The sequence below is a fragment of the Diprion similis genome, chromosome 1 (genome assembly GCF_021155765.1).
Source record: "Diprion similis isolate iyDipSimi1 chromosome 1, iyDipSimi1.1, whole genome shotgun sequence".
Taxonomy (NCBI): domain Eukaryota; kingdom Metazoa; phylum Arthropoda; class Insecta; order Hymenoptera; family Diprionidae; genus Diprion; species Diprion similis.
This window is the reverse complement of record NC_060105.1, coordinates 3873204-3896253: the sequence shown is the minus strand read 5'-3', so window position 1 is coordinate 3896253 and position 23050 is coordinate 3873204. Positions and strand designations below refer to the sequence as shown.

General features: G+C 40.0%; 5 protein-coding genes and 1 long non-coding RNA gene across 7 annotated transcripts; 3 read left to right on the top strand and 3 right to left on the bottom strand.

Annotated features, from left to right (window-relative positions):
* Positions 1–9: 9 nt before the first annotated feature.
* Positions 10–18447, bottom strand: LOC124408306 (venom acid phosphatase Acph-1-like). The gene is made up of 10 exons (XM_046885201.1): positions 18430–18447; positions 17912–17921; positions 5736–5738; positions 4805–4934; positions 2552–2707; positions 2248–2352; positions 1531–1796; positions 1140–1423; positions 345–553; positions 10–248 (listed from the first exon to the last, which is right to left on the bottom strand). Exons 2-10 carry the CDS (start codon positions 17917–17919, stop codon positions 75–77), a joined length of 1335 nt encoding a protein of 444 aa, XP_046741157.1. The 5' UTR covers positions 17920–17921; positions 18430–18447; the 3' UTR covers positions 10–74.
* Positions 12573–14607, top strand: LOC124408382 (venom acid phosphatase Acph-1-like). 2 transcript variants are annotated; one of them, XM_046885304.1, is made up of 7 exons: positions 12573–12588; positions 12748–12897; positions 13061–13150; positions 13249–13462; positions 13539–13750; positions 13830–14183; positions 14262–14607. In XM_046885304.1, the coding sequence occupies exons 2-7, from the start codon at positions 12817–12819 to the stop codon at positions 14559–14561; spliced, it is 1251 nt and encodes a 416-aa protein (XP_046741260.1). In that variant the 5' UTR covers positions 12573–12588; positions 12748–12816; the 3' UTR covers positions 14562–14607. The 2 variants fall into 2 exon arrangements, with proteins under 2 accessions (XP_046741260.1, XP_046741346.1); XM_046885390.1 differs by lacking the exon at positions 12573–12588 and having other exon boundaries at positions 12686–12897; positions 13539–13747; positions 13842–14183.
* LOC124408512 (venom acid phosphatase Acph-1-like) lies at positions 15285–17708 on the top strand. Its single transcript, XM_046885518.1, has 6 exons — positions 15285–15421; positions 16063–16176; positions 16278–16491; positions 16573–16781; positions 16859–17194; positions 17272–17708. Exons 1-6 carry the CDS (start codon positions 15308–15310, stop codon positions 17506–17508), a joined length of 1224 nt encoding a protein of 407 aa, XP_046741474.1. The 5' UTR covers positions 15285–15307; the 3' UTR covers positions 17509–17708.
* On the bottom strand, positions 18153–19079 carry LOC124408724. Its single transcript, XM_046885906.1, has 2 exons — positions 18864–19079; positions 18153–18789 (listed from the first exon to the last, which is right to left on the bottom strand). Exons 1-2 carry the CDS (start codon positions 18888–18890, stop codon positions 18256–18258), a joined length of 561 nt encoding a protein of 186 aa, XP_046741862.1. The 5' UTR covers positions 18891–19079; the 3' UTR covers positions 18153–18255.
* Positions 19080–19973: 894 nt separating this feature from the next.
* LOC124408798 lies at positions 19974–20475 on the bottom strand. Its single transcript, XR_006929473.1, has 3 exons — positions 20397–20475; positions 20201–20303; positions 19974–20098 (listed from the first exon to the last, which is right to left on the bottom strand). It is a non-coding gene; the product is annotated as an uncharacterized LOC124408798 (long non-coding RNA).
* A 459-nt stretch (positions 20476–20934) lies between these two features.
* LOC124406458 (mitochondrial import inner membrane translocase subunit Tim13) lies at positions 20935–22043 on the top strand. Its single transcript, XM_046881915.1, has 3 exons — positions 20935–21180; positions 21255–21323; positions 21619–22043. Exons 1-3 carry the CDS (start codon positions 21076–21078, stop codon positions 21715–21717), a joined length of 273 nt encoding a protein of 90 aa, XP_046737871.1. The 5' UTR covers positions 20935–21075; the 3' UTR covers positions 21718–22043.
* Positions 22044–23050: the final 1007 nt, after the last annotated feature.

Sequence of the window (23050 nt, the reverse complement as noted above, 5' to 3'; positions counted from 1 at the left end):
TGTTTTTTCTTTTCAAAGACCGCACCGCGATCATAGATAACGAAACCATCTCTCTTATCTTCTATCGAATTTCATCATAGCGTATTACTCTGCGCCGGGGGAGCGCCCTTTTTAACGCATATCAAATCGGAGTCAGAAGGGGTGACGGGCCTCATTATCTTCAAAAACTGGTCCAGAGGACAGAGTTCTTCGCATCCAGGTATCCTCTTCGTCACAAAAGTCTGAGGTATTCCGAGGTAGTGGACAACCTGAGGAAAAATCGGAGAATTTTCAATTTCCCAATGCCAACAAGTCACTTTGCAAAGGCTTTCGGCGTGCAGATGCCGCATGAAAATCGTTCTCACCTTGACGAAGTACTCATCTTTCTTCTGCCAAAGCTCGACCGCAATTGCACTTGAATACTGGGGAATATGGGGTTCGTAGACTCCGAGTGTACTCAAAACTGCTCCGATATTTGTCTCGTGGCAGCTGTAGAGGTAGATTTTCCGACCGGCAGCCATGGTGCCGCTTCTAACGGCCGACATGTCTTCGGAGATTTTTCGCACCAGTGGACCTGACGAGGAAAACAATTATTGCCGAGATGCCGATTGGATTAGAAATGATCGATGAAGCTCGGGTGACATGACCGATTAATCTTCTCGCCGTGCAGACGAAAAAAAATTCCGCAGGCTGCTTCTACCTGCGATTCTAGTTAGTCGACTAATAACTTGATCGTTTTGTTGTTGTTGAACAGATCTCGTAATGTTAATTCTACGATAAGTAACATTGCTTTCAGACAAACATATTTATACTCATTATTGGCTTTGTATTGTTCACTCACCGCGGTCTCGCGGACTTAGAACCGGTTTTATCATTCATTCAACAACTGCAGCTGCAGTGTATGTGCAGTCAGTACTAAACTGGCTCAATTATCCATTTAGTATTTAAGAGTATCTGTGCATGTGTGTGTGTTTACTCGGGCAGCCTCACTATTTTCAAACGAAACGCGCGCGTCAGAGCTTTGATTACATTTTCATCGAAAGAATTGGCTTCGGTCAAATTTGGCAATAACAACACGATACGAATAATCACAACGGATGCAAATCGCGTTCCTTTTTCACCAATTACTGCATTTTACACGGTAATTAAACTCGACTCACCTCCGTTCAATTTCTTGAGGTTGTCGTTGAACGAAGCAGCTTCATATTGAAGGGTCGCTGCTTCGTACAATCGATCACCGGAGTAAATCTCACTGGCCCATTCCGGCAAAACCAAATTGGCGGCCCTCTGGGCGGTGAATATGTGGTAAAAATCGTACAAGTCGTAAGCAGTCGTCACCGGCCTTCCACTGTTGGTTGAAATATAAGCAGCGAGAGCGCTGTACTTGTCGAATTTTTGGCGAATCTCAGGCTTACTCTTCACCCTGGCGAACTCAGCCTCGTACCTGAAAAAGGGAAAACGTCACCATGTGAGTAACGGGAGGAACAAAACGATATTCTTCTTTCGCATGCACCGTTATAAAAGATCGTCCAGATCTTGAGGTGTACCAACTTTGGACACTCGTCGGCGAGGAGCAGGATGTCCTCGTAGGAGCGCTTGTAGGACGTCGGTACCGGTTGCCAGGGCAGCTGGCTGTTCCATTGCTGGATCGGGGATGGTGGGAAAAGCGCACTCAGGACCAACTGAAGGGACATCTTGGTCCTGTCGTAGTAAGTGCTGCGAGCCTCGATCAACGAAGGCAGCCAAACGGGCCCGAGGAAATCACCGTAGCGTGCTTTTAGCTCGAGACCCAATTGATACTCCCGCATTTTTCCCGCCTATGAAAAGTTGAAAATACCGGGAAATTAATATTTTAATCGCGAAACTTTATGTACGATTGAACAGTGGCAGGTCTGTCCGTTCATCTTCATTGTACGAACGTGCCATAAATGTTTTTGATAAAATCTTATACCGGATTCAAATAAATTCTCTTTGTTAATTACACCCAAGTAATTATCAACGTCTCGAACTACTTTAAATTAGCTCTGATTCCAATCAGATAGTGCGACATAATTTTACTCATTGGTTTGGTAGTAACAAAAAAGACGAAGGAGTGAGAGAGAGAGAGGAATATCTGATCAAATTTATGCAGACTGTTCTGCAAACGAATTTTCAAGTATGTTAATTCGGAATGTTTACTGTTACCGAGCAACTTTGAGACTCGATAGAATATTTAACAGAATATTCAACACCTGCGGTCAGGTTACGTTGGTCATATACAATACTCACATTGGTAAGACCTCCTCGACCTTCCGGGTAGAAAGTATTATTTTTGTATGGATCCGCGGGATAAGTTTCCAACGGATCAGGAGCTCGGTCACCGTGTCGAAAAACCTGCATAAAATAATGAAATGATCAGTTAATTATGCAGTGACCGAAATTTATTGTAAGATTTCGATATTGGAACTGACGATTATGTTTCTCGTGATAAAATAATTAATTACTTTCATTTATCTTATATTGTTAGTCGATTTTTTCTCTTTTCTTTCTTTCTTTTTCTCGTTTTTTTTTTTATTTCACTCTTCTTACTTACGACATTGACTAGTTTCAGCACTGGCAAATGATTGTCGGCTCCAACGTGATCGGCACCGAGTGTTGAAAAGGCCAAGACAATCGGGAGTAAGGTCATTGTCAGGAGTTTCTTGCCCATGGCGATGACGTGCGGTGTATTATAAAGTTGCGGATTTATCTGTATGATAAAATATAGTTTATTAATTGCCAGTCGAAGCATAAATGCAACCGTTATTCGCCACAGGCTAGTCTCGAAGGACCGTGTATCACGTGATCATATCGTTAACTGGCTCTTAATGTTGCCTTAATGTTACTCGACGTAAAACGAAGATTCTCGTCTACACATCGTTTGCCTTCTAAAATACCTTCAACATTATTTCATCCCGGATCTATGAGGTGCAAAGCCATGATCAAAGGCGATTTTACGACACGGTAAATTTCGGTTCGTCAAATATTCGCAACTTCGACACGCCAACATTAAATTAACAGACTATTTCGATTCTTTTCTTTTATATATATGCATATATTTTTTTTTGTTTTTACTTCTATTCTCGTCCTGATACTCCTGATATGGTCAGTGATCAAACAATATTGGCAAAAACGCGTTATGCAAATCTGCAGGCGGTTAAACAACCGTATAGATGGGATCAAGCTAGGAATTGAGCAATCGGCTTGGAATTTTCAGTACGTATACATTAGCGCAAATGCGCCACGTACACACGGACAAATACGACAAAATCGCGCTGTCTTTCTTGCCAACATATAACAACCATAAATAGAACTGATTTTCCTTGAAAATCTCCTCGCGCCGCGCGTGTCGCTGCAGCAACCACACAGATTGCATTCTTTCATGCACCAAAGCTCATAAGTCGTCAGCCGTATGACCGTTCGGCTACAGCTTCTGTTAACTGTGATTCTGTATTAGTTTTCAATATTCCTGGCAATCCAACCACCTCGACCAAGTCTGAACTCGGATCTACAAAGCAACGTGCGTATCACGCGTGCACACGTGTGCAGAATACACACCGCACTGCTGAAATGACACGTGTCAATTACGTCCATGGGATATTGGTGCGAGGTGCGTGTGTGTGTGCAAATTTATTCCGGCTAAATTACCATTTACTGCATCGTTAAAAGATCTCGTTGTTCTGTATTGAAACTAATCTTGAGCAGTCAAATTTTCTAAACGTTAAAATACCATTCGTTATGGTATATACATTGAGTGTTGTATTAACTTTCAAATACGCACCATTGAAGCGATTGATTTTTTTTTACAATAGTTTTTTTGTGTCTATTGTTACACAATTGGAACCCACACGTTGCAACATGTGCGACAACAATAAATTAATATTATGGTGTCAGACGTTGATCGTCGGTATTTAAATACATCACGATCCAGGCGTACGAATATTCATATCTACTGGAGGTAAAATTTATTCAGTTGGATAAAATTTCCAGTAAAATTTTATCGAATCAACGAACATGCTCGTTTACGCCAGATAAATTATCTCGTTCATATTTGTAATGAAATTCATTTGTTCGGACATTAATCAATCGTCTCGGCTATTTATAAGCGCAAAATCATTGTGATATTCTTGATCAAATTATTGCGTATAAAAACTTAATCAACAGCGTCTTTGCAATAAGAAAATTTGATATGCGCGTTGATCGGAGAAGCCAGAGATTATGGCGTCACGTTTCTTTATCTATCAAATTAAATGACAATCGACAAAAATACAGCAGATTTGAAACAAAAATAACATGACGTCGATTTTAACATCCGCAATAATTATTTCTTACGAAAACGAAAGAATTCGATCCAATTATTTTGTCTTTCTCTATGTTAGACACTTGCAAAGTTTTCTGTTTTCACATGTAACAAACCCGATTCAATTACTTATGACAACCTAGAAGTCCGTATCGATTCAACTTGATCGAAGGAAAGAGCGAACCGTCGAAGTAAACGATAATTTAATTAAATTACATAAACAAATTCTGCCAGTGCATTAAATATAATTTAATCAGCGCTGACGATGCGACATGATAATTATGGTTGTGTCGGGACAGCGATCTAAACAAAAAATACGAGGTCGAGGAATCTGCGATAGCTTGAAAAAAAAATCGCAAATACAAGTTTAGCGTTTAATCGCTACGTCAAGTACCTAACGATCCAATAACCGGTGCTTTCGATACGAATATGATGAATGAGAAGAATGAAAGAATAAATACACCAGGGATAATGATCTCTATAAATTCAAATGCGAAGCTGACGCACCTGATCGTCACGTCGACGAACGGACGGAACGAAACGTCGACGGCCTTCGACGAAGACGGAGCTTGCCTGGCAGGTGGGATGCCAACGCAGACGATGACTTTCTCTGACGGTGGTGCGGTGGAAGCTCGGACTTTCGGTGCGACGACTCCGGTGTTATAGCAGCCGTTATCAGCTCCGGCGGATTGCCGAAGACCGTTCATTCCATGCGTTCGAATCCCCACCCGCCCCCGTCCGTCCAATGTCCATCACCCAGCTTCCATCCCCCCGTTTCTTCCTCTCCCACCCCCGTTCCGCATGCGATTGAAGCCCGGCCGGAACGCCGTCTCGATTTGCGGGGAAAAACCTTCATACCGATACACGTGAACGTATGCTATGGTTAAGAAAAAAAAAAGATCAAAAATCTACCAACGTCCCCCCCCCCCCCCCTTCCCGTCCTGCCTCTTTCCTTCTTGACGGTGTTATCGTTGAATACTTAATTTTATAACATAGCCGAATGAACTACTGAAGGAGGATAAAAAAAAACCGGTTTCAGTCGCGTTGTGGAAGATTATTTTCTGAAAATTATTTTCCATGTAATTAAAATCACCTCGATTGCGAAAAGCACGACAATTGCAAGATTAACGCCAATGCCGTTCATGCTCAATTATGATTTCGAGTATTGTTTCAATCCCGAGAAGAATTACGCAAACTTCGCTTGTTTTCGTCGACGATTTGGACACCTTGGAAAAGCCGCGTGACTGGTGGGTTTAAAAAAAAAAACAACAACCCACGACGCGAACACCTCATTCGTAGCCATCCAATGTTGAAACTAGTTTATTATACCATACATACATGTCTTTTGTTTCTATTCTATTCTTTTTTTATTGTTCATTCATTGAATTACACACGGGCAAGGCCAACTAACAGGTAGAAAAATACATATCTACCAAACAGACTAGGTAGTTGAAAGAGTCGGAGAAGGAATTTCTCTATTTCTATTCTATTTCTATTCTAGTCTATTTCGCTTACTCTCAGTTCACCGCAGTGGTAATATAACGATAGAGATGCAGATACTTTCGAATACCTTCCGAAGAGTTGTCTGACAATAACCTTATCTTCTATCCAGAGCCCGTCATTTTCGTCGTCACATTGTATCGCTAATGACGACGGACACTAGAGTTTCGTGCCATGGCTTAATACACTGGTTTTCCCCCGCATAACTCATATACCGCATCGGATATTGGCCGTTACCGTCATAGCGCAGCGGTGCAGTCCTTAACGTTCTTGAAAGGCGACCTGATCGGTCAAGAATTAAGGATGGCCAGAAGGGAGGAGGGAGAAAAAGGATCATAGAAAATCGGGTATTCCTGTAAGGGAAACCCTAAATTTTGCCGTATTTTATTGCGGGAATACCTGCGGAGGTAATTCGAGTTACCTGTCACGTACTCTTTGACGTAACTGGAATCACGGTCGCAACGTTGGTCGAAGGCTGTCATGTTACATGAATTTTAAATCCTCCATTAATTGCTCTTCGGCCATGGTGTGTAGTTGGGTGCTTTTTATGATTATCCCCATGCAGTCACGTGCTGGTCACGTCGTTAATCATTGTAGCACGAGTCTAGTTTCTTCTTTAGTTCTACGTAAATATTTTTAACAACGGACCTCATAATTGTTCTCATGTCGTTCACCCAGCGTTCGAATAATATTGCACATATATATTGAACTTACGACATATATCAATGAGAAATAAGAACAACGAGGGCACGGAGCTGCAGACCATGCTTTTGACGAGCTGTTCAGCCATTAATACGTGTCAGTAGGTCACTATCGCATTGTCGATAGATGCTGCGAATTGCTTATTGTTAAGGCACTCTGAAATATAGGTACGAATTTTGCATGCTGTGAGAGAAAATTTTTCAGACGCTGTTTTGTACGGCGAGTTAACGTCATAATTTTGGAATTGAGTTAACGAAATAGCGTCAGAGCAGTGTCGATTTTTGGACGGTTCGTGGGACGATAAGGAAATTTAATTGATAAACGATCATCGTGAATGTATTCAAGAACTTTGTTCTTCATACACACAACCCAACTCAAACTTTGAACAATTTCTTTCAATCCATCACCCAGTAGATAATACTTAAATGCTTGAAGTAGAAATAACGGCCCTTTAACACATCTTTGCTCTTCGAACTTAATTATATACGTATTTACAATACATCCTTGTTCTAGACTAGATGCGTAGACTAAAAAGTTGCAAAGTTAGTAACATTATATTATAACCTTTGATATGCAAACAACAAGTAAGCCGTCTAAAATGTGGCCGTTATCACCATTATCATCATCATCATAATCATCATTAAGCAACATATTTTTGCAGAAAAAAGACCAATTGACGTCATTGCATTTTCAGTAAAGCGTCGGCCTTGTTAAATACTATTTAGCGACAGTTTAAATATCCTAAAATCAGCGGTTGCCACGCACCACGCGGTTCTTAATTGACAATTATTATTGACAAACAAATACGCACACACGTATATCTATTATCTGAGAAACGGACTAATACTTTTAAACTCTGAACAACGATAAAGTAGGAGGTCAGCGAAGAACTGCGTGACATTTTATATGTGTGAGTGAAAAACTGTCTGGTGGGATTGAACCAGTTATTTATAAAAAGAAGACAACTTCACCGATGTGGTCCGGAAATCATGAATCTTGTAACTCTTTATTCAGTCAATTCTATTTACAGCCGTCTTGCAGGAAATCTTCTCGCCACTAATTGTAAGAGATCCCCCCCCCCCCCCCCCCCCCTCGCCACGTTAAACCGACTGAGTTATTTGCAACAAACAAACCAGCGGTAAAAAGCTATTCAGATTTTTTTTCTCACACATGTTTCTTCGAAGGAAATAGAATATGAATATATACTGTATAGAAACTTTTGTGTAAGTTCTCATTGACCATATTTTTTTGATCTCATGTAATTCGGACACCCAAGCATTAATATAAGCACGATTGCGTTCTCATAGCATCAGAGGAGTCGACAAAATTAATATGTAGTTTATAAAGCAACCAATTTTACTTGGTTTGGAAATTTATCTGTGAAAATCAATGGTACTTGCGTCGCGGATGGAGCAAAATTCGAAAAACCGGATTTTTTCCCTGACATTACACCACGATATTAAACAACCACTATTAGTAATTTAATTCAACCTCGAGACGTTACGTGATACAGACATATTTATAAGTGAATTATCGGGGATCCAGGTGAACATCGCCAAGCCGGTAAATCAGGTTTTTGATTGCTGGAAATATGCGCTGCTCGTGTGGAACTGAAATCAAACCGAATTTGGGCCTCATCCAGAAGGGCGGCCTCTCTCGTGACGTGGGAAATATTCTTCATGATTGGAAATGAATATTTTCAAACGGAATGATTTCGTCGCGAGACTTCGGAACGCTTAGTATATTATGCAATAAATAAATTTTTGCAACGTGCTCAACGTGCAAAGAACGAGCAGTGAAAGAATTGTTCAGACGATATCCTACTGGTTGATAGACGAGCTCAGGAATCCCGCGAATTATCTCGGCCCTCACGACGTAAAAGAAGAGGTCGAAATTACAGCTGTTCAGTATTCGCCATAATTTTCACGACCACCCGTTAATCGGTCGTGAACGCGAGACGAACTTCTCGCCGGTTTCTGAAAAGGCGATGAATTTGACGCGTGGTAGTCAGCATGGAAAGGCATTATGTGCCAAGCGTGCAAAATCATCCGCCATTAGTCAAATAAATTTTTGATAACTTCTGCTTGTTGCGTTTTTTTTTTTTTTTTTTTTATTTACACGACAGCGTCTTTATCTCATCACCTCGTTAACGAACTTCGAAATTGAGAGAGTGAGAAAAAGACAATTGAGTTTGTTAAAGGAGTTTTTTTGCACCGTAGAAATCTCGACTCACAAACAGTTTTATCTGTGAATTTGTTATTCGACCTGCGGCATGAATTTCAGGCTGATTGTCCCCAGCGTAACGATCTCATGCTATATGTATATACATACGGATATATATCACAGCCAGTTTGCAAATGAACTTGGGTTTGCCGATATACCTACTGCACTTGCATATATTTCGCGGCGAGTACTCTGCTGTTATATTATTAGCTCGATTGACGAACCGAATTATTGAAGCTTCGCTACCATTTCCTACACATGACTCATTCTTTTGGTAAAAATTAGAATGTTGGAATTCTTCTTTCTTGGGATCGGTTATCCGTGAAATTTCTCGAATTTACCTTTATTTCGAGTACTCATAATTTCTTGAACTGGTTACATATCTGTGTCAAGTATGACTTCTGACCTCTTTGTTCATTCAGTGACCCTTTCTGATCAAGTTTTGAAATGGGACTCTGATGTCTCGTTGCGTACGATTATTCAAGCAGACGAATTATGCAGTCTTACTCGATACAGGCTTCGTCAAGTAGCGGAATTTATTTTATAGAAAATTTCATTTTTTCTAAACAGCAATAAAGATCACAGGCACTAAGTTAGAGTCTGATCCTTTCATGATACTTATTTGTAGTTACTCGTCATCAGCAATTGCAGAGATAATGACAATTTACCAGATCATTGGCTCGCTTGTACAAATGTAGTGTCATAAAACTACTGATAAACAACAAGTAGAAACGAGTCTCGGGGAGCCGCATAGACCATCGTTCAAATTACCGATTCTTTTTTCTTCCCCTCTGCATGTGAAGCTGCGCTTCGGGGACAGTAATCACAGTTTTTGGTGCCCTTTGACACGCATTAAACAACTTACGCACATTATGACCTTTTCTATCCGCGTTTCACTTTCGCTGACCATCAGACACACATGTTTACCATATTCTAGAAACGTGATCGCACAGCCAACTCGGCCAGCATCAAAATCCCGCTTATTGAACCAAGTTCGAATTTTCTCAATCTGCAGTTTCTGCGTGGGTCTGGACAGCCGATAAAACCGGGTCACGCGATTTCGTAAATTGCTGTAATCAGCACATGCGTGAAGGTTAAGAAATCAAAGAAATTCGTATGCCAGCCGAAGTGAAATTACTTAAATGAAAAACATCGCGTAAGGTCATCGAGAATCATCGACTGCAGTCTGTTTCACCTCTCTTCCGAGCATCGTTTGATTATTAATTTATTATTGTCATGATCCACTGGATATTGTTTTATGTGCCGCAGAATGTGTGACAATAAGTACACCAAGTCAAAATTACATCGCATTCTCTGTCTACCTGAAATCTGTAAATACACCAGCTAACTCTATATCCATGCACTCAGCCAATTCGAAAATTTCACTTTCTCATTATTCAGAGCGTTTTCTATTCCTGTAATCTATTATCTAGCCTGTATTTCTATTCTAATAAAATTGCAGTGCTGCTTGACAAAATGACACACACGAACAGTAGGATTTTTTCTTCAAAAACTGAAGACCAATAACTACTGGACACGCTTGAAAAATAAAAAACGCGTGCAAAATCATGCATGATAGGTAAATAAGCAGCCATATATGCAGGGATAGATAAGGTCTGCAGAGTGCAGAATTTTGCATAAAAACAACAAGCTCTATTGTCAGGGACTGATATTAGACAAGAATCGCATTAAGAATGTAGTAAAGATGTAATCGGCACGCTGGAGAATATGTGAGACGTTCCGGTCCAATCCTCTTTGGTTCTGGCCAACGAGTACGGATAAGAAATGTGCATTAAATTGCCGCGGCGACACTGTGTATAGTGAAGATATTTTTAACGTTAAGAATTCAAACCAAGCATGTATAGTCTATTTCTTCTGCCAATTTTCCATTCTGCAATATTTGTCGACGTATCTATACATTTGATGATAATTACGTAAAGTTGAAGATAAGCAAAATCGCATAATCATTACACAGCTTCGATTTTATCCTTGGTCTAATTATAATTCTTGCGGGATTTAAATTTTTCTTAGATAAAAAGTATAAACAGGGTATAAATTTCAAGAACCACTTCTTTAGGTCGCAATTATTTTCAATAGGATGCAATATTGACGGTATTCTAAAATTAGAAAAATCTATATACGAAACTTTGTTCTTTTTTCTTTACCACAACAGAGCCCTTGAGAATTTTGATAAAACGAACGATTAATTTAAAATGAAACAAGTACGGAATGATTTTATCGAAAAATCATTAAAAATCGTCTAAATAAGCTGCTCTCCTTGAAAAGGATCGAAGATGAGAATAAAAATGAAGAAAACGTGAAACGAGGATGAGATTTATCTCCGGATAATTGTCGCGAGATATTAATCGGATATAATAATTAGAGGCGTGTAAATATGGACGTGTTTATTTATTACGTAACGCATCTGCACGTGCTCGGCGGATCGTTCTACACGACATTGCGGGATTGTGTAAGAAATTTGAAACGTGAGCCTATCTCGATCTGTCCTAGCACCATTCTCACACACATTCGTGTTATTCATAACGTTGTACATGATACATCACGCATAATAAGCTATTTATTAAATCGTAATAGCAGCAGAGACGCCCTAAACACGAACCTGTCACGCGCCGACGTAGGCGCGGCTGCATGGGCATCAGGCGCTGGCCTATCCGTCTTTCGAAAGCGGCGACGAGCCCCGTCCAGCCCGTCTTGCCAATCAGAGTTTCCTTATAATTATGATGAAATACCACCCGGCTTGCGATGCGATAAAGAAGTCGGTTTGTTACATTGGATATAGTTTCACTTATACAGTGCCGAGTGCTCACCGATTCGAAGCTGACGTCTTTTCAGGCATAAACACGCGTTTCATGCAGATTGATAAGCGCCATTCCAGAGGAAAGAGCGAATCAATGTTAATCAATGTGAATTCCGGTTCAAAGCTGTTTTCAACTTTTTTTTACCGCGAATACAACGACCGACACGATGTAAGACGGTTGTAGAAATTCAACTGTCGGAATAGAAATTATATTACATCTAGATTGCGAAACGAGAATTCTTTAGTTCGCTTATATTAGGTAATATCGGAACTCCCTATAATTTCGGTTATCTGAACAGCATATATTGTCTTTTCTTATTATATGCATAACGACGATGGAAGGGAATTATTTTATTTTAAAGCTAAAAATAGTATATGCAGCAAATTGTATAGACTTTTTTGTAGTTGGGCATTTGTATTAATGCAAATATAAGCATGAAAAATCGCTAACAGGTTTAATGATGTGTTTTTTTTGTTTTTAGTCAGTAAATATACACCTATAATATTCAACAATATGGCAGTAATTATATTACGGAAATAATACTTTGCCCATGTGATATTTATAGCCCTGTGCTGTACGATGGCAGACTATTCATACTTCATCCAGACACAAGTGTTTCTGGAAGGCGCGAAAGGCTCCGTCTAACACTTTTCAAGTATAAAGCAGAAAACACTTGGCCCAACATTAGCTGTCTGAAAAAAACATGATGCAAAAAGTTCGCCCGGTGCACGTGCAGATACGAAATATGTCTTTATACCGGGAATTAAATACCGACTGTTAATTTTACATCTGCCGTTTCCGTATAAGCTGTTTAGTAAATGCTGTTTTTCAAGAAGTTAATAAATTAATTAATAAACTCTGTTCTTCATGTGATACGCTAATGATACTTTTATTTATTTGCATGACTTTACAATTTTTGTTTGGTCACGCATCACGCGTTAAAACATGTTGCATGCATGGGCGTTATTCGGATAACTTTACCGATGCTAAGAAGCACAGCTTAAGTGTTGCTTGACAGACGTTAGGTGAATATCTAAATCCGAACAGGTAATGTAGTTTATCTTGCAGTGAACCTGCAGTGCGAAGACCGATAACTTTCACGTATTTCTTTCAATAACGATGTGTAGTTACGATTTGAACAATCAATCCGTACGGTTTTCCGCAATAATGAATTTTGAGATCTAATATTAATCATACTTGTTCCAGTTTGCTGCAACTCGTGATTCCCGGTGTAAGCCGTGATTTCATTTCTCCTGCTACATACCATATTCGAAAATGTTGGCCCACTACTACTGCGTTTTCTTCTTCGTGGCAAAACTTGTGGCCGCTACACCGGAACTGAAACTCGTTCACGTTGTAAGTAATGGTGTTTGATCTAAAAGAATTTGCGAAGTTATAAACAAATAATTTCTACGATGTAAAGATAAACTTACGAGAAAAATATCCTTAAAATGAAAAAATTCTGATATAATACTGATAATAATCCTGCAAAAATCATGTAACGATCAATGATTTCCAGTTATTCGCCCACGCTATGGAATATCCTGTCCCGGCTTATACAGCAATTACGGATTTAACGGAGAACCCAATCCTGGAGGGAATGACCAACGTAAGTCAGTGGAAAATTCTAAAAATTGAATACATTTAATAGAAAAATTACATAAATGGGCACTCAAATTACCATATTTTTTAACCGCTCTACTGCAGGAGGAGATGCGAATGGCCTACGATCTTGGCGTTCGTTTGCGGAGAAGATACGGCGAGTTTCTCGGTGAGTTGCTCCATCCGGAAGTGACAAAGGTCCGTACGATCGACGAGAACATGTCAAAGTTGTCGGCAGCATTAGTGAACGCGGGGCTTTGGCCACCAGCAAATCTCCAGCGATGGTCGGAGAGTTTGAATTGGCAACCAGTTCCCGTGGGTGAGAAAAAGTTTCGTCACACGTCGCATGAATCCAGCCTGAAACCTGGTCTCACTTAGGTTTTAACCGCTTCCAGATTACGTCCCGCTAGAGGAAGACGTTCTACTGATGGGTAGGCTGTGTCCGACCTTCGTGAAGGTGACAAACGACGTGAGAAAAAGGGCAAACACTCTTCAGCTGGAGGCGAAGCACCGCGAGCTGTTTTCCTTGATCGGTAACCAGACGGGTTTGGGGATGCGCAACTCTGAGGACATCGCGTACCTCTACAAGAGCCTGAGAGCTCGAGTGAGTACTACGCGTATATATATATATATATATATATAAAATAGGATGAAAGGAGCGAAACGAATTGAGGTGTAAACGAGAATACCGATTGCAGGCCAGCCGCGATTTGCCATTGCCGACGTGGACTCAAGGGATATTCCCGAACGGAGAAATGCGGGACGTAAAGTACCTCGAGGACTCGATACTATCCAGAACGGAACTACAGATGAAGCTGAACGTCGGTTTTCTCATAAAAAAAATCCTCGAGGACTCGACCGCTCAGGCTAAAGGCTCGTTGACCGGGGAGAGGAAAATCATGATGTACAGCGGAGACGAGGACCTGTTAATCGGAGTCATGCACGCCCTTGGAGTCTGGAAACAGCACGTGCCGAATCCGGCCGCAGCTCTGATTTTCGAGTTTCTGAAGGACAGTGTGAAGCACACGTACGAAATGAGGGTAAGCGTGAATAGAGAACTGAACATCTGCGGCAAATGGAGTGGAGAGAGTCATTCCATGTGCTTAAACACGTTTCAGGTACTCTATGACGTCGGGCCCAACAACCTTACGGTCCCATTGACCATTCCTGGGTGCAAGGCGCGTCAGAATGACTCTGGATGCCCGTTCGAGGACTTGACCCTGTTACTGGAGAAAATTTTGCCAGGTGACATCGAGGATCAAGTCCTTTGTGGTCGAGCCGTCAACCACAACTTGTACCAAGAGGAGGTCGATGCCGTTCTTGTTACCCTGAACGACGCCACGAAAGCAACTGCCGGAGCATTCGTGATTCTCGCCGTCTCGATGGTTGCCAGCGCTGTGTATCTTGTTCGAATATAACTGTGTGTGATGCAAATTATTGTAAAGTTGGATACGTGTGTGTGTGATGCGCGGGCACTCGTGTGTCGCGTGTTTATTGCGCAATAGTGCTAAAGACTGATGGTCGTAGTGCCTGTCTTGTATATAATTCAACTATCTAACAATAACTTTAGTATTGACAAGAACGCAACGCGACAACGCAATCATATAGTTAATCGCATCTTTACTGTAAGAAAAACAAAGCAAGCAATTGAATTTAACTCATCTTCCAATTATTATAAGAGATAATCACTTCTCCATCCTCATTTACAAAACTTAGTTTTTTCCGGCGACGATCGCTGGACGGTTCTCTTGATTTAAAGAGTGATCTATGACCCGTTAATCCAATAAGATGCTTTTATATATCGGTGCTCAAGAAGATATGCAGTAGGCAATCTCATTGTCAGCTCAAGTTAGCGTAGAATCTTTCACAGCACTCTGGATTCATATCGTGCACGTATATCAGCGTCTCGCATTTTCGACAAAATTAACGAATTGTGCGTATGATTCAGCTTCATCGAGGCGAGTGTTTCACAACTCAACAATGAAGGCACAGATTTCATCAGCAAGCAAGTTTTGCATTGGAATTTGGCACACCGGTCATCAACGAGTTTGACAAACACTTATATTATCAGTGTTCGACCGAAGGTCAGTTATTGTTTCGGTCGAAGGTAGCCGAAGCCGAAGACGACTATTCCAGTCGTGTAATCTATTTCGTTAAATGAAGAATGATGTCTGCTTCATCGAGTAACCAGTGCAGTCGGAGGATTCTTCTTCTCCTGATAGTAATCATCTTAGGCTTCACCAATGCTGAATATAATGAATTAAAAATGGTCAACGTTGTGAGTATGCAAAAAGATCAGCTTCAATTGAGTACTTTGTTGATAAAAAAAAAAAATACTCTGGATGCACGTATTCATTTGTTGTGTAAAATTATGCTTTCAACTATGTGCAAATGTTCAAGTTCACTAAATTTTAAAGTAAATAGCCAAACAACTTACAGATGGTACCTAAATTGCTCAATATTTTCAACGAAGTGTCGATGCTTCTGATGCACTAAGAAGATAATAATTGATAGTATCTAGTTCCCGGAACTACAATCTATCTGATGTACCAAAAAGAAAAATGATATACACATGCGGAAATTGATTCTGCGACAGCTAATTTTTCTCCATTGCCAACGTAACTTGCGAGGGAGAAAAATTCCCTGTCATAGGATTAATTTCAGAATGTATTCAATTATTGTAAAGACAACCTTAAGGTAATTGAAGACAAACGCCCATAATAGACTTTGAAAACTTGTGTGTCTCAGACCTGATCTAGAAATCCGATGTAGTATCGTGTTACGATATCATCATGTACCGAGTCTACATCGCAAATATTATATTGCATGTGAGATCAAGATTTTTTATAAGCAGATAATTCAATGACAATCATTACGCTAAATTGCGTATAATTGCAACAAACCAATTATTTCTTTCAGATCTTCAGGCATGGTGAAAGACTTCCGACTGGAAGGGAATACTACAACAGCTTTCCTAATGTTTCTCACATCAACGTAACATTATCCCCGGAAGGACTGGGCAGTATGACAAACGTACGTCGGTGTGAACTACAAATATGCTCATAGAGAGCATAAGGAGAAGCAGAACAGTTCAAGACTTTTATAATTGATATCCATGACGTCTCTGTTTTTAGAATGGAAAGCTGAGCATGTACAATCTCGGTGTCTTCTTACGTCGAAGGTACGACGATTTTTTAGGCGATTATTACAATATTAATATGACAAGGGTTCGATCCACGCAGACTTACAGAACCTTTTTATCCGCTCAACTGGTGAATGCTGGTCTGTGGCCACCGGCCGAGTTCCAACAATGGAAAAAGGACCTCCTTTGGCTTCCAGTTCCCTATGGTGATTACAAGTCCTATGTACTCAAAGTTACCTAATGTACTCAATAACAATGCAGATGTAATGCACTTTTGATGGTTTCAGAATACGTAAAGTTTGATGAGGATAGTCTTATGCTCCCGTACTACTGTCGCTGGTACGTCTATGAGTACGAGAAAGCGTGGCAAAGTGAAGAAGTACGAAAACTCGTCGAACCTCATCTAGAATTCTTTGCGTATGTCAGCCGGCACAGTGGAGTCAACGTTACCACGCCGAGGCAAATTTTTTTTCTTTATCATATGCTACAAGCTCAGGTACTTGACATCACGTTCTCAAAGAAGCACTTTATTGCGTTGTCCGACTTTCTGTAAATTCATCTCAAATGTTACAGACAAATTTCAACTTGGCACTTCCTTTATGGACTGCAGGTTACTTCCCGGACGGTCAAATGTACGATGTAGTTCTTCTAGCATACGACATCATGAGCTGGGGAAATCGTATAAAGAAGATATACGGCGGACCTCTTCTTCGCGAAATCTTGCAGAACTGTAAAACTTGCATGAACGGCGCATCGATTCCAAAAATGATGTTGTACAGCGGCCATGACAGCAATATTGCCAGCGTCCTTAAGACTCTCGGCCTCTGGACTCCTCACATACCTGACTACAGCTCTGCTTTAATATTCGAACTTTACTTGAACAATTCTACCAACGAATATGGCATTCAAGTAAGAACTCAATATTTAAATTATACGAAACATAAGAAATTTGTAATCAGGTACTTATTTATTTCTTCTCCCTCCAGATTCTCTACTACCGCGGCAGAAGTGAAGAAATTGTTCCACTTATTCTAACAGGGTGCACGCAAATTTGTCCAATCAGCAATTTCACCAGGTTATTATCCCACGTAATACCAGGTGATTCTGAGGAAGTTTGTGAAATGAACCTGGAGACTGAAGACAGTAAAAACTTATCCGAATCACTGCATACCACTTCTTCAATCGCTTGGCTAATTATCTGTATTCTACTGAAGCTCATCTGAAGTAAAACATTTTGTGCGATAAAGAAAACATGAAGAACTGATTATCCTCCTTGAGATGTCTAACTGAAATATACTCATCTAGTAAAAACTTCCCCGAAAATGACAAATCAAGATAATAAATTCCGCGGAAGGATTAGGCCTTTCTAGTATACGAGGAATGAAGCAAAGCAAAGTTAAGGAACAAACATCTCAACAAATTTGGGGAAATCTACACACCGACGCATTGATGGATAAATCCAACACGCTGTTCTGGTTAGGAAGTGGCCGCAGGTGCTTCCCAGTCATAATTCTGAGTGTATGGAAATTCAAATATTCTTCATGTTGTAAGTAAACGGTACGAGATAGTTCCAAAAACTACATGGTACAGCGGCCAGGACAGCAGCATCGTCAGCATCCTTCATACCCACACATCTCTGAATATGCATCAACCGTGATATTTGAATTGTATCTAAAAATTTCCACCAACGAATTCGATATTCAGATGAAAGATAAAACAGTTCAATGCTAAATGCAGTGAAATCTCATCACCAACGTTGTGTCTAATTTTTCTCCGTACGAGTTCTCTACTATCCTTGCAAACCCAAAGAGATAATGCCTTCAACTCTTCCAGGCTGCGCGCGAACATGTAGCAGGACGTAATCTGTGGTTCAAGAAGGTGTAGATTTTTTTGCGTTTGCTTAAAAGTTTATTACACCCGAATTCTCATTGAATGCACGTTCGTGTAAATTTATTTATCATCGACTTTGATTATTCAATATCATTCTCAAACTTTGACTGATCACCCGTGGATGAACTATCGACCTTTGATTTAAGGAGAGAGAGACACTGCCAGGCCATAACTTTGACCAGAGGCCAATATTGCGTAGTGGACACGACCAAGTCCTCCAGTACTCTGGACCAGTCGTTTTCTTGGTCCTCAACGACCTCCAGTCTCTTCAATCCCGTTAGAAAGATATCAGGCTCTTTTTCGTTGACCCTCCAATGTCGCTTCCAAAGATTCGTAACTTCCGGAATCTTCTCAGAAGCACTCACTCTATCATCAGTCGAGGAAGCCAAAGCAACGGATTTGTACTTTCTGAGGATTACGTCAAGCGAATGAAAAATAACGTAGGACTTATCGTGCAATTCCAGTGCACTCAGCACATTTTCTTCAGAAATTTCAGGCACTACTAAAGCGAGTTTCTTCAATTCCGAGATCAAGTAGCTTATCACCTGCGTGCAAACTGAAGATGAATTACAGAGTTCAAGGACGATCAAACGATGGTGTTCCCAGATCGTCGTCTGAAATCGTAAACAAACAGATGAAGTTATTGACCGTGGCCATCGGCAAACGTGGATACTATTATGAATATTACCTTGTCGAGATGATCGCTATGCAACATCCTCCTCAGAACTTTTACGACTGTCTTCACAACTTCTCTCCTGCAAGAATTCAAGCCCTTTTCTTTATCAAGTAGTTCAACGATGGTCACGACGGCCTCAATCCCTTCCTTCTGCACAGACGCGTGCCAGCTTCTGAAACTGGAGGCGATCTTTTCGTCAGCCAACACCCTCAGAATCGCTCGGACAGATCTGACCAGCAGTTGATTACACTCCGAACTTCTGAGGACATAACCCAACGTCGCCGAAGACACGAAGAGTCGGGGCCGTTTTGAGACTGCGCAAGACTCGGCGCGTTTTCTTTTGCGGAGCGATTTATCGATTTTGGACGAACTTGGAATGTAATCGCTATCCGAAGTCCCTTTCAAAATCAGCCTCGAAGACTTCAATTTTTCCAACCTTGTTGAGTCGCCGTTGGTGATAATTTGATAAACGTTAGCGGAATCGGCGGATTCTGGTTTCTCTGAATTGAAACCACTGTCAACCGTCGAGGAACTATCCATCCATTCAGAAACTGGGACGGCAGTTGCTGCTCGATCTGGTTTGCATTGTAAATTGGTCGACACCGGGCTAACCGGTGGGCTTTCATCCGAGTCCGGTACAACAAAATCTTCCTGACTTTCTGCACAAGTTTTGTACCCAGTATAAAGTCGATGCCTGAGCTCCTGTAATTGTGCCCGTTGCTTTGTATCGGTAAAATCAATCCTGTCATAGCAATTTGTGATCCGAGGCAGGGTTTTGCCATCGTCCAAATTCAACGGCTTCCTGAAAGTCGCCGAAGAGCGAATTTCAGTTGCAGCGAGGACAGGAGTACCAATATCACTCGCCTGTTGGCTAGACCTAATCCTCTCGCTTAGTATCCACTGATTCCTAAATACTTTGCTAAATTCGTGGGCTGGTACTCGCTGCAGTTTAGACAGGGTAGTTTTCAGCCAGATTATACCCTGAATGAAGTCAAAATTCACCTCCCACGATGCGTCCGAATTTTCGTCTCGTTTGCGATAGCAATATTGCGAGTACTGAGAACTGCGCGCGCTTCTACACTCGGTAGAATTTTCATTTTCACTGCGTTGTGAGTTCGCTGGTAATGACGATTTGTCCGATCTGGGGGAAAAGGATTTCGGGCTTTTTCTGCTGTTTCCCCTATTTTCACGCACGTTCTCTTCATCTTCTCCGTCCAAACCCGATTCTGTCCAGTCGGAATCTAGGTCTACATAATTTGTAGAAAAATGCAACAAAAACGAGCAAATCAAACAGTGCAGGACAGCATTCAATCCTCATTTATACAATTTAGCTGGATTTAATTACGAACCCTTTTCGTCGTCCTCTTCGTGAGATAAAATTTGTGCTTCCGGTGGCAAAGAGTCCCACAATTTGTTCAGTACGCATTCACGTAATTTCGCATTGTTCTCCTCCTAAATTCAATTCATAGGCAATATTATAGATGAACCAACGGACGCGCGTGAGCGCATTCAGATTAAGGATTATACAGTAATAAATAATCTCACGAGTTTTCGCCCTTCTCCTAATTTTCTCTCCGCTTGACTGTTGATTATTTTCTCTTTCACAGTCGCACTTTTTTCTGACGAATTATCCTCAGGGATCCTTCGGTCACTTTGTCTCCCTCCTCCAACGCGTTGCCCTTCAAATGTGGAGAATTTTTGAGGAAAGAAGCAGGCAGAAGACTTTTTATGGTTGTACTAATTTCTACAATATTCTCAAATTATTGACGTATTATTGCTATAACAGGTTAAATGGAGTCTAAATTCAAATACGGAAACAATCCTACGTCAAATTTTAAACAAACTGGACAATTGAATCCACAGCAATGAAACCCGCTAATAGCTATTTTACAAAAATTTACGTGAACTCACCGTGGTTAACGTTGTTCATTTTAAATTTTTAAACAAACAGTATCAAACGAAAAATGTCTGTCATCACTTGCCCAACTTGTCAACGACATGGAGAACAGAAGAACGGTCTCTGAGTTCGCCAATTCGCTGATAAGTTCAAACCGCTTCTGAGTTTCGATATATCGATCCTACGCGTCGTATCGATCTTTCATCGCAACTTCCCCGAGTCCGACTTCACTTCACGTGCTTCCGCTTTTTCCTGCCGCTGGAGTCTTGAAGCGTAGATTTGCAGTAATTCACTAGCCGTAAACGAATAAAGTTGAAATAAACGGCCATGGACTCGTTACAATCGGGAAATTTATCGGGTATTCAAAAGGACGAACTAATGGAGCAGGTCCAACAGCAAATAGCCGTCGCCAACGCCCAGGAACTGCTCACGGTAAAATTGCATAATTTTTTTTCGGTTTCGCATTCCGAGCAAGTTAACGCACTTCTTTTTGAATACCTATACAGAAAATGACGGAAAAGTGCTTCAAGAAGTGCATCCAGAAGCCCGGAACGTCACTTGACAGCTCCGAACAGGTAAATACAAAACATTACTAAACATAACCTAACCTCACTTCTGCATATCATTGATTCAAGTAACCTATCATACTAGAGTTCGCTCTCACACCACTAACTAAGATAACGCCTTGGTATATCATAAAGAATTCCAATATCGAAGTATTGAACACTTCAAACTAAGTTATAGCGTTTCTTTCTAACGTTGTATTATCTGTATTCGTACTTAGAAAAACAGTCAATGAATCGACGAATTTAAAATGGAATTGTTTTTCACTAGTTTCATTCATTACACATTGTATTTTCTATTTTTCAGAAATGCGTAGCGATGTGTATGGATCGATATATGGATTCTTGGAACTTGGTATCTAAAGCCTACAGTAGCAGGCTTCAGAGAGAACGCAACAGATTGTAACAATTATAGTTAGTTGATATATCAATTGAATAAACAATTATTCACAGTACGATGTCGTATGTAGTTCAATAGTGTGTACATACATCAACTATTCAAGGAGGTAGAAAAATTTACCGGAGACAAACATGTAATAGAAGCTAAATTAGAGCCGATAGCAATTTAGCCTCCGCCACGTATTTGAATATTTCTTTTGTCAACTGTTCACCAATAACAAGACGCATTATTACGGCTCATAATTATTCCTGTTGTTGTTAATTCACCTGGGTACCCAGCAATTAATGTATACCTTATTGATATGTGTAAATACATTTTTTATTTGGACTGTTGCAGTTTCTAATTTTAAATTACCTTTACAGATTATATTATATTATGTTAGGAACAACGATAGTAGATAATTAATTTACCAGGTTTACGTTTTTAAGTCTAGTGCAATTAGCAGTTCAGCTTTTACAGGCATAGCGCTGATTCTATGTACTGATGATGCTCTTTCAGACTTCTTTCTGACAGCTGATATTAATCGTTCAGAGCTCTTTGTGTCGTTTTTTTCCAATTATTTTCTTGTTGTATTTTCCACAGTGAAAAGTGAATTCTTTTCTTCTCTATTCACCTTATAATTGCTCACAGTACATATGTCACGTTTTTTACTGTGAGTAAACACATATAACAACGGTTTCGTAACTATTACAGTAAAATTTTTACAATCAATTTTTTTAGCTATTTGATATCATGCTTTCCCATTAGAAATTAGGAGTTTCAAAATAGTTTAACATATCTATATACATATACATATAAGGAGGTATTACATGGCAAACAAGCGGTGAAATTCAAATCCTTTTTCTTTGAACACTATACACATGTCGACAGTATGCCGAAGTTTTGAGCTTCTCGTATTTTGAAAAAATTTTAAACTCCCTTTTATTAAGCCATTACAAAAAGTGAATTAAAATATGAGGAAAAATATTTAATTTCGCCTAGTGGAAATAAAAATATGTTGGAGTTTTTTTTACGTTAAGAATATTATGTTACAGGTTGTGTTTCTTTCAGGTTTTCAAAACTTTGTACCAGTGACGGCACAAAAAGTGTGTTAACAACGGAAAATAAAGAGGTATGTCATAATGAAATTGAAATGAAGTAGGAGAAAATAGGAAGAAAACAATTTGCAAAAGAGAAATTTTTTTATAAAATAAATAACAAATACATGAATATCATTACATCGTAGTTCGTAAATCATAAATAAGTAACTTAATGTCTTATAAAAAGAAAGAAAGAAAAAAAAACCGTAATTCCACAATGTTTATTTGCATTAATTATTATTAATTTAATATTATTATTC